The 13,187-nt window shown below is 40.0% G+C and overlaps 1 protein-coding gene across 1 annotated transcript in view; it reads right to left on the reverse strand.

Annotated features, from left to right (window-relative positions):
- pkd1l2a (polycystic kidney disease 1 like 2a) overlaps positions 1-13,187 on the reverse strand; it is a 102,055-nt gene that overhangs the window by 58,732 nt on the left and 30,136 nt on the right. Inside the window, exons 12-17 of the mRNA XM_048605964.1 lie at positions 11,778-11,985; positions 8,951-9,071; positions 8,678-8,822; positions 6,573-6,773; positions 4,270-4,415; positions 1,205-1,396 (exon numbers count right to left, since the gene is read on the reverse strand). Coding sequence (XP_048461921.1) covers positions 1,205-1,396; positions 4,270-4,415; positions 6,573-6,773; positions 8,678-8,822; positions 8,951-9,071; positions 11,778-11,985 — 1,013 coding nt within the window. The remainder of the gene's footprint in view (positions 1-1,204; positions 1,397-4,269; positions 4,416-6,572; positions 6,774-8,677; positions 8,823-8,950; positions 9,072-11,777; positions 11,986-13,187) is intronic.

Genomic DNA, 13,187 nt, shown 5'->3' on the forward strand with positions numbered 1-13,187 from the left:
CGCCGATACAGTCATCAATGTAACGGAGGAAGAGGTGGGGTTTAGGGCCGGTGTAGGTACGGAAGAGGGATTGTTCCACGTAACCTACAAAGAGGCAGGCGTAGCTTGGGCCCATGCGGGTACCCATGGCTAAACCCCTTTGTCTGTAGGAAGTGGGAGGAATTGAAAGAGAAGTTGTTGAGGGTGAGGACGAGTTCGGCTAAGCGGATGAGGGTGTCAGTGGAGGGGGACTGGTCGGGCCTGCGGGACAGGAAGAAGCGGAGGACCTTAAGGCCATCTGCATGGGGAATGCAGGTGTAGAGGAACTGGACGTCCATGGTAAAGATGAGGTGTTGGGGACTGGGGAATTGGAAGTTCTGGAGGAGGTGGAGGGCGTGGGTGGTGTCACGGACATAGGTAGGGAGTTCCTGGACCAAGGGGGAGAAGATGGAGTCTCTATAGTTGGAGATCAGTTCGGTGGGGCAGGAGCAGGCGGAGACAATGGGTCGACCAGGGCATTCAGGTTTGTGGATTTTGGGAAGGAGATAGAAGCGGGCAGTGCGAGGTTGGGGAACGATGAGGTTGGGGGCCGTGGGTGGGAGGTCACCTGAGGTGATGAGGTTGTGGATGGTTTGGGAGATGATGGTTTGGTGCTCAGGGGTGGGGTCATGATCAAGGGGGCGGTAGGAGGAGGTGTCGGAGAGTTGGCGTCTGGCCTCGGCGATGTAGAGGTCAGTGCGCCATACTACAACTGCGCCTCTCTTGTCAGCGGGTTTTATGGTGAGGTTGGGATTGGAGCGGAGGGAGCGGAGGGCTGCACGTTCTGCGCGGGAGAGGTTGGAGTGGGTGAGGGGGGTGGAGAGGTTGAGGCGATTGATGTCTTGACGGCAGTTGGAGATGAAGAGGTCGAGGGAGGGTAGGAGGCCTTGGGGTGGTGTCCAGGAGGAGGGGGTGTGTTGGAGGCGGGAGAAGGGGTCAGTAGAGGGATGGTTAGGTTCACGGTTAAAGAAGTAAGCGTGGAGGCAGAGGCAGCAGAAAAACTGCTCTATGTCCAAGTGTGAGCGGTATTCGTTGATCTGTGGGTGGAGGGGGACAAAGGTGAGCCCTTTACTGAGGACTGACCGTTCGTCCTCAGTAAGGGGTAGGTCTGGGGGGGATGGTGAAGACTCGACTTGTCAGTACTTTATTCATTTGTACAATCACCACTTTTAATAAAAGTTGTTACCTGTTTTTTGTCTTCTAGTGCCAGTTTGCCCATGATTCCTTCACTGGCCTCTTGATTCAGCTCAGAAGACACAGACTCAAACAGCTGGATTAGTAAAGAACTGTTAGTTATTGAGTTTGATATATCTTCTAAATTTTCTGATAAGAGTGTTGCCAGGTCCTTGGCATTACCAGCGTTTGAGAACTCACGAACCTGCGGTTAAAATGGGGAAAAAATAAATCTAACAACATGTCCCTTTCTAAACATATGATTCTTCTGTGGCCCCTAATCTATTGTCCACATACAACAATATTTACTAGTTAGTACAAGTAGTGTGAAAGGATTAAACAGATTTATTACCAGCAACTGAATAGAAGTTCAAATCCCACTACGGCAGTTTGAGAATTTGAATTTAATTTTTAAAAAGAGAAGCTGTATTTGGAGAAATTACATGGATATTTGTCATCCATGCATAGTTACAACGCTTGGATTAACAACATAGTCCAAGTACCTTCAAAGACCATTTACCACATGCTATCCCTAATCTCCAAATAAAGCTGTTCCCCACCTATATTACATTTAGTATGTTTAATCCTCATTAATCTATAATGGTATAATTATAATATTTATAAGATATTTTGGGTAGGGTATTAGTTAGCTGGATGGCTGGTTTGCAATGCAGAGTGATGACAATGGCATGGGTTCTATTTTTGGATTGGCTGATTCTTTCTCTCACCCTCTCCCCTTGCCTGAGGTGTGGTGACCTTCAGGTTAAACCACCACCAGTTGTCTCTCTCTGTCTCTAACAAGGGTGTATCCCCGTGGTCTGGTAAGATCATGGTGACTTTATCTGTACTTTGGGTCTGACGGGTTTTAAATTGAGGGAAAATGAATGATATCTTTTGTAGCCTGCATGACAGAAGCCTGAATGGTTTCACTGTTAGACACCTTAGGATTGTTTAGTTTATTTTACTAAGAAGAAGGTGTGAGGTGTACGTGCTTGGAGACAACGGCTAATCATCTCTGAGTTGAGGCTGAGTCTCCCAAGGTCCCAGAAAGGTGTTGCGGGTTTTAAATTGTAAGCAGTAGTGCTGTAAACAGCCCATTTACTTCTAAGATAGAAGGGATTTGAAATGAATAATAGTTCATTAGTATTTCCACATAATTATAAGGTTATTGTGTGCTATATTGCCATTAGGAAGAGAGTAGATGAAGGCGTATTTTTAAGTTAATTTTCTCCCTAAATCAATAAATAACACATGCATGCTATGAAGGTTTTATGTGGCCAGCAGAGACGAAAGGCTGCTTGATTATGTAAAATATCACAGCCAAATGCAGGAGAAAAATGAATACATTCAGTTGGGAGATAAATAGATTCAGGAGGGTGATGAATAGATGCATCATATTATCAACAACATCCATTTTATGATCTATGAAGAAGAGGAAAATGTACTTGACTGCATCTTAAATTAGTTACTTAACTTGCTCATTGGATGTAGTGGGCAATTTGTCTCTCGCCTTCTAAGTGGACCCATCACAAGGTGATTGGGGAGGTCTGGTGTTTCGATGCAATTCCACTGAAACCATGGCTCTACTCACCAAACCACAGTACTGCTCACCAACCCCCAATCACCCTGTACACTTGCCTCTGTCACCCGCCCTGTTCTCCTACATCATTGGGATGGAGGATCCAGGGTTGCCGGAGTTGGTGCCACGGGTACCCAGGGTGCCAAGTGTTGGGCACTTCTGTTGAAAACCTGTGATTCTGACCAGGCTCAATGTCTGATTGGAGCAGTCCTAAATAAGTCAGTAATTAATGGGCAAAAAGTTGAACTTTGCAAGCTGATAGATATCAATGGCACCATCAACATAGGCCCCAGGAACTCACTCTGGTCACCAACATCCAGATTCATGTCTAAATATGTTCCCCTAGGAATTACATCCTGAACAGTGGCAAACCTCTCAGCAATCACCTTATTTGGACGACAAGATCCCAGGCCCTGATTTTTCCTCCTCAGCTTCCTGTCCTAACAAGTAGTTATGCAGAATTGTAAGAAACCCATACTCAATGGCACATTCCGTAACTGATTAATAGGCATATTTCCAGTCATATCCTGGGAAAATACGAACAAAAATGTCATGAGATGCTGATGGATGAGGATGGCCATTCAACACATCTTAAGGCAGCTTAGCAGATGAATCTACCTTCCCACCATTGCTGCTTCTAAAGCCATATGCTTAACTCTGGCTGATAATTTGAATGGGCAAAGGTAAACTTGGCAAAATCTTGGCAGAGTGAAGCCCAGGAAACTGAATCCAAGACCTTATCAGGATGTCCCAGAGTTAGTTTTGCATGCAAAACTAGCGGGAAGTGACATCTGACATAAAACCACCTTGTGGGATCCAGAAGATGGTTAAATAAAGAATGCTAACTTGTTTGAGCCTCTTCAAACGCAGTCCCTCTACTCCTTTTGATGACCTAGTGGTAAAGCCACAATGACTTCCCTGGTCAAGATCCCAAATAAGACTAAGATATAGGAGCAGAAATAAGCCATTTGATCATGGCTGATGTGATTCTCAATCTCATTCTTCTGACTTCCCGTAACCTTGGATTCCTTTACTAATCAAGAAATTGTCTATCTCTGTCTTAGATGCACTAAATGACTTGGCCTCCACAGCCTTCTATGGAAATGAGTTCCACAGATTCATCACCCTCTGGCTGAAGAAACTCCTCCTCACTTCAGTTCTAAAGGGTCACCCCTTCACTCTGAGGCTGTGCCCTTGTGTCCCAGTTTCTCCTACAAGTAGAAATGTCGTCCACTTTATCCAGGCCTCTTAGCATTCTCAGACTAAAATAATAGTAATGAAAGCAATAATTGTCAATGACCCAAGTCTCCTCATTAGATTGTGTCAACAGTGAGTTAAATACCAACTAACACTGAAGATTAATCATCAATCATTTTAATTCAAAAACTACTCAAAAGAAGGATATGAATGGTGAGTTCATATTAAAATTCATGATTTTACTGCAACTCCAAACATCAAGAAAAATTGATCTAATTGTTAACAACATCCCAACAACTCACCACCACTGTAGTAATAACACTGGTAATGGAGCCCACACTGTTTCTGACAGTGACTGTGATATTCAAATGGTTATCATTCTTTGTGTCTCCCAGTGGTAAGTAAGTAGGTGGCAATATTGGTTGTGATTCACAGTGTAAAGGAACATCTGAAAAGACATCAGCACATCATGATTTGAAGTTCTCTGCCTGAATGGATAGAGGAAGTAGATTCAAGAGTAGCTTTCAATTGGAAATTGGATAAATACTTGAGCGGAGAAAATAACTGAGCTATGGGGGAGTGGGCACAGTTATGATGGGTCAAATTGCCACTTCACTTAAAATTTGATCTATCTACAATAAAGTCAATTCTTGTCCAGAAAACCCACAGGTGAAATAAATCTCCAGTTAAAACATATATTTAAATTCGGACAATATTATCATCCCACTGTAGAAACACCACTTCTATGTATTTTACATTATTGCCAGTCATGATGCTCTTGTTATGAGCATTAGTTTTAGTACTATGATGGTCCTTTTAAAATCATTTTCTATCATTGCTATATAAATGAAATTCAAGTATATTAACGTATTAGCAAAGTTTCCATAATTCAGCATTTATACTTGATTGTGCTGTGTGCTCTGTTGCTATAGTTAAAGAATCACTTTGCTTTTCTGCTTTCATGAGTGGGTGGAGGTTGGTTTCAAAATAAACTATGGACAACTCAACTTCAGCTTGCCTCCACCTCACAGAGGTGAGTCAGGATTGGTTAGTAGGGTGGTGAGGGTTAACTGACAACCTCTGTCAGGAAGTAGGCTGACCCCTAAATCATTTAAGGAAGGCCTCATGCCTCCATCTGATACATTGTTTATCTTCAACAACTGCTGTAGACCAGGTTTCCCCAACCTCAGGAAACTTTGCAGTTGAACAGAAAGTGAGAACGTCTGGATGTGTAGGTAGCAATGCTTGTCCAACATTGCAGCAATGCTTCCTTACAGCCGACCAAACCTCAATATTTGTCCACAGCTCTGGAATCTCCACAATCAGCCAACTCTCATCACTGCAAACTATCATCTCTGGCCCAATCTCCCTAGCCCCTTGAATGGCTTGACTACTCCAAATTATGCAGGATTCAATTTCCCCTGCTACCAAAGAATGGAAGCCTGACTTACCACCGATTTGTTATTCAGCTTTATAGTTGACAGATAAGCAATGTGTCGGGTCAGCTATTTATTGAAAATTTTAAGACAAGCCCTATTTCTGAAATCAAGGGATATCTGGAATCCTTTTCATTACAGGTGATTATTGTCACTGTCAATCATACAGCTAGATGTCCAATTGATATTCCAATTTCCAGATATTCCAGATATTATAGAAATCAACTAAATTAACCAAACTGTCAATAGTGTAAAAGGAAAGGTCAATACTTTATTGATGTGGAGGAAATGCTAACAAGTGTACATTTATTAAATTACCATTACTATATCTCCCATTTGTCCCATTGTTTCATAAAACTGGGATGAGAATGTTAATTGGCTCTTCTGTAATTTGCTATTTTAACTGCAGGAGAAAAAAAACAGGACTTTCTGAAAATACAAAGAAGGTCCTTCAGTATTTTGAAAGGAAATCATAGATCAATATTTGAGATGTGAACCTTTGGTCTATACCCTAGACATCATCAATATTTTCTCTTTGCAGATGTTAATATACTTGATAACAAGGTGTAGAGCTGGATGAACACAGCAGGCCAGGCAGCTTCAAAGGAGCAGGAAAGCTGATGTTTTGGGTCTGGACCCTTTTTCTGAAGAAGGTTCCAGGTCCGAAACGTCAGCTTTCCTTCTTTTCTGATGCTGCCTGGCCTGCTGTGTTCATCCAGTTCTGCACCGTGTTATCTCAGACTCCAGCATCGGCAGTTCCTACTAACTCTGTTAATGTACTTGGTCTGTTTTTCCACTACTTTTTCAGTTTGTTTTTTTTTGTTCTAGCTGCAATTGTTTCTTTCTGAGCAGAGATCACCCCAACTTATTCACAGCCTATGATTGCATAAATGAAAAGAAAAAAAAACTAGGTATCACTGCAGAGAATGATGGCATTGTCCCTCATTCATTGGATATGAATTAATCATCGTAAATGTTACGATGCAATCTTACAATTTTTGGAGTGCTGTAAAAGGTTAAGAATGTATCTTTTCTGACAGTGATACTTTTGTAACCATCGGACTTTGAATTCCAGTTTCAGTCTAAATAGTTGAAAGTCCGAATAAACCGAAAGAAACCCAAACCCACGCCTTAAAGCAACAGTACCTTTGAGCCAAACAAGTCATTACCTGGTTTCACAAAGAAACAGTAAGTAAGGTCTGAAGAATTGCAGGATGAGTTAGAGCTGCAGGCAATGGTGCATTTTGCACTGAATTTTGTTGTGACTGTTGATCCTTCCCTGGGAAAAACATTACAGGACAGCTCTGGTAGTGGAGGCATCATACTAACAATGTAATCTTTGTATTTATAATCGCCACTGTCACTTATCCCTAAAAATAAAACATACATGGAACAAATATGCAATTTTATTGCACTTCTACTGTAGCTCCAACAATGTCAAAAAGTACTTGTTATCTTCAACAACAAAAACAAAGTTGCTGGAAAAGCTCAGCAGGTCTGGCAGCATCTGTGGGGGAGAAAACAGAGTTAACGTTTCGGTTCCGGTGACCCTTCCTCAGAACTGATGGTGGCTGGGAAAACATCAGTTTATATGCAGAAAATAGGGAGGTGGGTGGGGTAGGGAGTAAACGATAAGATAGAGCCCAAAGAGAGAGAAAGACAGAGATAGTAGGAACTGCAGATGCTGGAGAATCTGAGATAACAAGGTGTAGAGCTGGATGAACACAACAGGCCAAGCAGCATCAGAGGAGCAGGAAGGCTGACGTTTCGGGCCTAGACCCTTCTTCAGAAAAAACTAACAACAGGGGGTGTGTAGTGTATTAATGTATTAATAGACTAACAACCCCCTGTTGTTAGTCACTAACAGTCCCCATTAACAACTATTTACCCTCCCAGCCTGATCGTTAGCAACTCCTTTGTCTGTCCAACTGTCTTTCTCTCTCTTTGGGCTCTATCTTATTGTTTACTCCCTACCCCACCCACCTCCCTATTTTCTGCATAGAAACTGATGTTTTCCCAGCCACCATCAGTTCTGGGGAAGGGTCACCGGACCCGAAACGTCAACTCTATTTTCTCCTCCACAGATGCTGCCAGACCTGCTGAGCTTTTCCAGCAACTTTGTTTTTGTTCCTGATTTACAGCATCCGCAGTTCTTTTGGTTTTTACTTGTTATCTTCAACTATCAAAAGTCATTTTCCTGAATGGCTTTCACCTTCAAAGTATATGTAACCAGACAATCAGGAGCCAAACCTAGAAAAATTAGGCAATTGACCAAACTCAGGCAGACTTGTTTCAGATTAGGATCCTAAATAGCATTTGAGCAGCCATACTAGGCCAGCTTGCATAGTGCCAGTGCACACGCTTCATATTTTATACCGTAGCAATTCCAAATTTTCCCTGTTATGTTCAGCAAATAGAATCATCAGGTAATGCACCTCAGGAGCAGAATGGTTCACAAAATCAGAAAAAAATTGCCCATGTTGACACTCTTCGCTGCTCTTTCTGTCTATATTACTAAGTGTATTAGTGAAAAAGAGGTTGAAGAAACACAAATAATTGAATTCAGCTAATAATCATTCATGGTTAAAGAAGAGAAGGAAAGAAAATGCATGTCAGTGAAATTTAATGTCCTGAGTACGATTAAGGGACAGTCAGCAATAGGGAGACAAATATTCAGCAAACCTTTTGGAGACAACCCATCGACACTTCTTGTGAAATTTATAAGGCCAGGGCATCAAAAAGTGGCAAAACAAATGAAAGATAAGGAAAATTTAGGTACAGGTGTGAGTTTAATAAACTGATACAAATCAGCAAGCCTGACTTTTACTTCTGTTTTTTTGGCTACTGAAATCATAACTGCACCATCCGAGCATGAAAGAAGATTATCTTCTGTGCCACATCAAAGTTTAATTCCGATGTATCCGTGCCACTTTATCTCCGAAGAGCCAAGTTTCAGTTCACAGCTGACCAATACAGTCTTTGCATGTGACAGCTCTTGAATCTCATGTATGAGCACAGCTTGATGTGATGTGATTTTTCTATACATTAGCTCATTTAACACATACCACAGGAAGTGTCTTATTATACAAATTAGATATATAGGATATATCAAATCTACACACAGTCTGGATTATATGACTACTTATACCGTATCACTAAATTTTGCAGTCTTTTGGCTGATTTAAATTTGAGCTGTTTCCACCATCAAATAGTTATTCACTTTAACATTTTTTAAAAGCAAGATTGATTGGTTAGGAGATTGATTGTGACCTACCGACTGCTCTCACTTTTAATACAGGAGCAAAATTAACAAGATCTTCCTTTCCCAAGACGAGAACAGCTGTGTTTTCCCGCACTAATGTCAATGATTCCCGAGCAATATTTTGTTGTTTGATATTACAGGCAGGAGGCAGGTTGATCTAAAGTAGAAAGTATGCATACTATTACATTGTCAAAAGGTAAGATAAGATTAATTGCAATATTAAAAAGTGCTCTATTTGCACTGACATTTTAATAGTTTAATTATTAGTAGTTTTTTTTCCTTTACCTGGTGTTTTGAAGGATTCACTCTATACCAATTATATTTAACCGGATTCTTGCAATCTTGACAATCAACAGTCAATGTAACACTTTTTGAAATGTCAACTGGACTGCAGTTGTTCTTGCATCTAAAATGTAGCACTCAATGAGTCAGTTTCATTTTCAAGTTATAACTGTTGTGATTAGACCAGTGGTGCTCAACCTTTTTGCATTGATGTGCCACATAAATCAGAGCATAACCTTATATGGGTGCAACAGTATATTTTGGAAACTTTCAAATCATTATGAAATCTGTAAATACCACATTCATCAGTTTTTAATATACATCAATTTAATGTCAGTTTTATTAGATTTCATAAAAACCAAAAGAACTTCAGTTGCTGTAAATCAGGAACAAAATCTAAGTTGCTGGAAAAGCTCAGCAGGTCTGGCAGCATCTGCATCAGTTCTGAGGAAGGGTCACCGGACCCAAAACGTTAACTGTGATTTTTTTCTTCACAGATGCTGCCAGACCTGCTGAGCTTTTCCAGCAAGTTTGTTTTTGTTATTAGATTTCATTTCTTCCCAATGTGTGTAACCATCCCTTTAAAACAGTCTGAGTTTTACAGGGCTTATAGAGTCTAACAATGCATGTTTCCAGAAGATAAAAAAAGTAGAGAAAATCTGCCTGATTTAAAATATTACACTTGCCATGTTAGTGAGCTATCTGAGGTTGTCTGAGAAATGATGAACCAATGTGTTGAGAGCTCTCTGGGATCTTTTCATATGAGCCTCCCTTATTAAATATTATTTTGATAAATGAAAAAAACTCCAAATTTCACAAACAATTGTCTCCTTTTAATTGTATCCTGTCCACCACATTTATTTTCTGACTGGATAGAAATTCTGCATTAATATGGCTTTATTCATAGGAAAACAATGTATTAACCTGTAATGACCCAGAGTACTAACAGAGCCAACAGCTGCAGCATTTGTAACGACTTCCAATGATGCCCTGTTGCACCAAGATGGCACACGAGGCAAACCTTTCATCAGTCTAGGAATGGGATGCCCCCTGTCTCTGGGCCCAATATGGTTTCCATCCCTGATTCTGCCTCTTTGTTGTTTTGGGAGGCAGCAGCTCCAACTCCAGCCTGTCCTGATTTGGCGTGCTGTATTGTTATGCTCCGGCTGGCCCTATGTGGCCCACGGCCTAAAGGTTGGGCACCCCTTGGTGAGACAACTAAAGTTCCCAACAAAGTACTTACTTTTCACTGGAGCATTCTGAAAGAAAATATAACGTAAATACCTTTTTATGTATCCCAGTGTTATGTTTTATTTTGTTTTATAATGCTCATGTGAAGCACTTTGAGATATTTCATTATATTGAAGCATTATAAAACTGAAATGGTTGTTATATTTTGAAGATATCAAAAGCTGCTTACTAATAAATTAGAAATCAAACTCAGATGACTTAGGATCCCATTGTTAATAAGTTGTCATTGCCTCAGGCTCTGTCATACATTTTGTTCCATCTCCTGGAGTTACCCAAAGAGTTTTTCTTGAACTAAATCACTCCCACAGACTCACAGCTCTTGTTGCCTTAACCAAACATTCTTACCCAATACTTTCATTGATTGCAATGATAATGAACATGCCTCTTGAGTACAAACTGATCTCCTGTGAGGTAAAACTCTATTCTAAACACTGTACGATTTGCTAAGACCTTTGCTTTAAAAATAATATTATGTACATCTCTGAAGAAACATTTTAGCACTTTGTTTCGTTGAATGCATCATTTTACAATTACCAACAAAAAATGTTTTATGATAATATGAGACTGCGAGCAGGAACAAGCCCAATTTGAAATATGATGTTCTTTTATATTTTCATTAAGGTTTGAAATATTTTGGAGTCAAGAATGGTGTGAGATTGAGAACCACTGTATTAGTTATCCAGTGGTAATGGAGAGATCTCTGAGTGCAATGGAGAGAAATTTATGTCAGAGTTGGCTGACATGTTTATGTCCTTCAGTTGTCTCTGCCCTTGTTGTCAATTCTGAGTAGACTACAAATTTATGCTACCTAATTTTGTGTGGTAAATGTCAAAAGCAAAAGCTGATTGTAAACCCATCCATAGTATTGTGTATACTAGCAACATCTTCTGATAACCCCTTAACGTGTCAAAAGACAAAACTATTTTATTTGAAAATTCAGCCAACAATGCATCCTAAAATGTCACAACCTGGGACTGCTGTCACTATACTCATTCTACTTAGACTATCTTAATATTGTTGCTTACGTCTTTGCTCATATTATCATCATCTTTCCAAGGGTCAAATATAAAGAAAATGCTTTTTGGTCAAAAAACCCACTGGTAATTTCCATGGGAAACTATAAACCATACCCAGAAACCACTGTGTCCGAGGATGTTCATTAGTGGGTCAGTGTGGATTCAACTCTAAACTGGTATTGCAGGTTAGCATGGTGAGGATTGGTGAATGAAATCTAGAACTGGAAGCCTCTAATCTCATTTGATTCAGGATACACATTCTAAATGATGGCAATCTAGTAGGAAGCTAGACTTTGTGCCATTACCAAGCTTGGAAACTGTTAAAAGGTAAGAAACACAAATCCGCCTGGTGACATTATCCCTGCCTTCAAAATATTGCATAATGACAATACACTTTGAATCAATGCCCAGGACTATAATTAAACTGGGCACCTATTTATATAACATCTAAATGCATACAATACTATTGCTGAAAATGAATTGCAGACTATGCATGGAAAAATGACCTAGCTCATTAACCATCCTACAAACAGTAATGTTCAAACCAAACGTGACTCCCCTACCTGATATCCATGCCCGTTTTGCTCTTCTTGGTGAAGATCAGACATTTTTCTGCTGTACTGTTCAATGTGTCAGGTTTACTTACAGTTAGCTTGATTGAAATGAAAGAATTAGGTGGAGGTAGGCAAGATGGATGGATGGTCAGGTCTTGGTAAGCTGTAACAATTTGATTATTCTGCACACAAATATCCCATAATGGCCAGCATACACCTTCAAAAGACAAAGAGAGATAACATGCAGAAAATAATGAATTACAATTTCATGTTTAATATAGGAATATAATTTGATATAGATTGGAACATCACAGCTGTTGCTAGGTTCACTGTCTGAAAATTTAAGTCTTTTAATACGTGAGTCGTTGCACGTTGTCTTTGTAACAGAAAGGATATTAGTACTAATCTTAAAATCAATTAAAAAATAGACGATAACCTGAGGGTAGCCAGAGACACTCATTGTAACCATTACTATTTTATCTCACAGGCTGTTCAGCCCACAAAGTGTACCAGTCCACCCTTAACTCTAAGTTATGTTATTACAAGTTTAACATCAACCTATAGATAAGATTAACTCCACAACTCAAGTGTGAAGTAGTGCAACCTAGCATAAAGAATTACAATATTAAGGTTTTGCTCCAAGATTCTTTCGGCTTTAAATAAAAGCAGCTGGTTCTTCATGATGTTGCACGTGGAAAGTAAAGACCAAAGGCACTTTGCAGGTCAAGAAGATTTGGAGGATACAGAGTCATTGACCTGTGGAGAGGAAAGAAAGGACAGTAGAGAGGGAGGGAAAGAATAGAGGAGAAGGCAAGGGTAAAGTTTGAGAAGGGAAACCAGAGATCCTTCTGTCACTACACCATTACTTCCCTTCAACAGGATAGATTTTCACTGGTACTGCTGGTAGAAACAGAGTTGTGGTTTCTCTATATTGATGTATAAAGTCTTATTCGTCCATTCCACACATGTTTAAAATAACCCGTTGACAGTTTCAGTGGGACAATACTATCAGATAGTGGGACAGCCTGCCTAACTCAGAGAGAAAGAAGGCCTTCACAAAATGCCAATTGTAGTGTGCAGATTTTTTGGGATCACTTTTCAAAATTTCTTACGATTATTAAAGAAAGTTGCAGCTTTGATTTCGTTCAGTTTGTAGCTTGATAAGAGTTGAGGGAGAAAAAGAGATAAATTTTAGCCAGATGCACTTTAAGCAGAAAAATACTAACTTATCATTTATTGCAGAAGAAAGGGACTGGAACCTGTACACAGTTTGGAGACAGAGTTTATGAGGGGGAAATATGCTGGAATATTTGCCTAGCTTGAAGCTAGTGGAGAATTCTACAGTAATCTTCAAAGTGTAAGTCCAGAACAAAGAACATTAGGTCATTGGAGAAGGAGGGTACCTTATTTTTAAATCCA

This window comes from Rhincodon typus, chromosome 15 (assembly GCF_021869965.1).
Source record: "Rhincodon typus isolate 14 chromosome 15, sRhiTyp1.1, whole genome shotgun sequence".
In the NCBI taxonomy this organism is placed as follows: Eukaryota; Metazoa; Chordata; class Chondrichthyes; order Orectolobiformes; family Rhincodontidae; genus Rhincodon; species Rhincodon typus.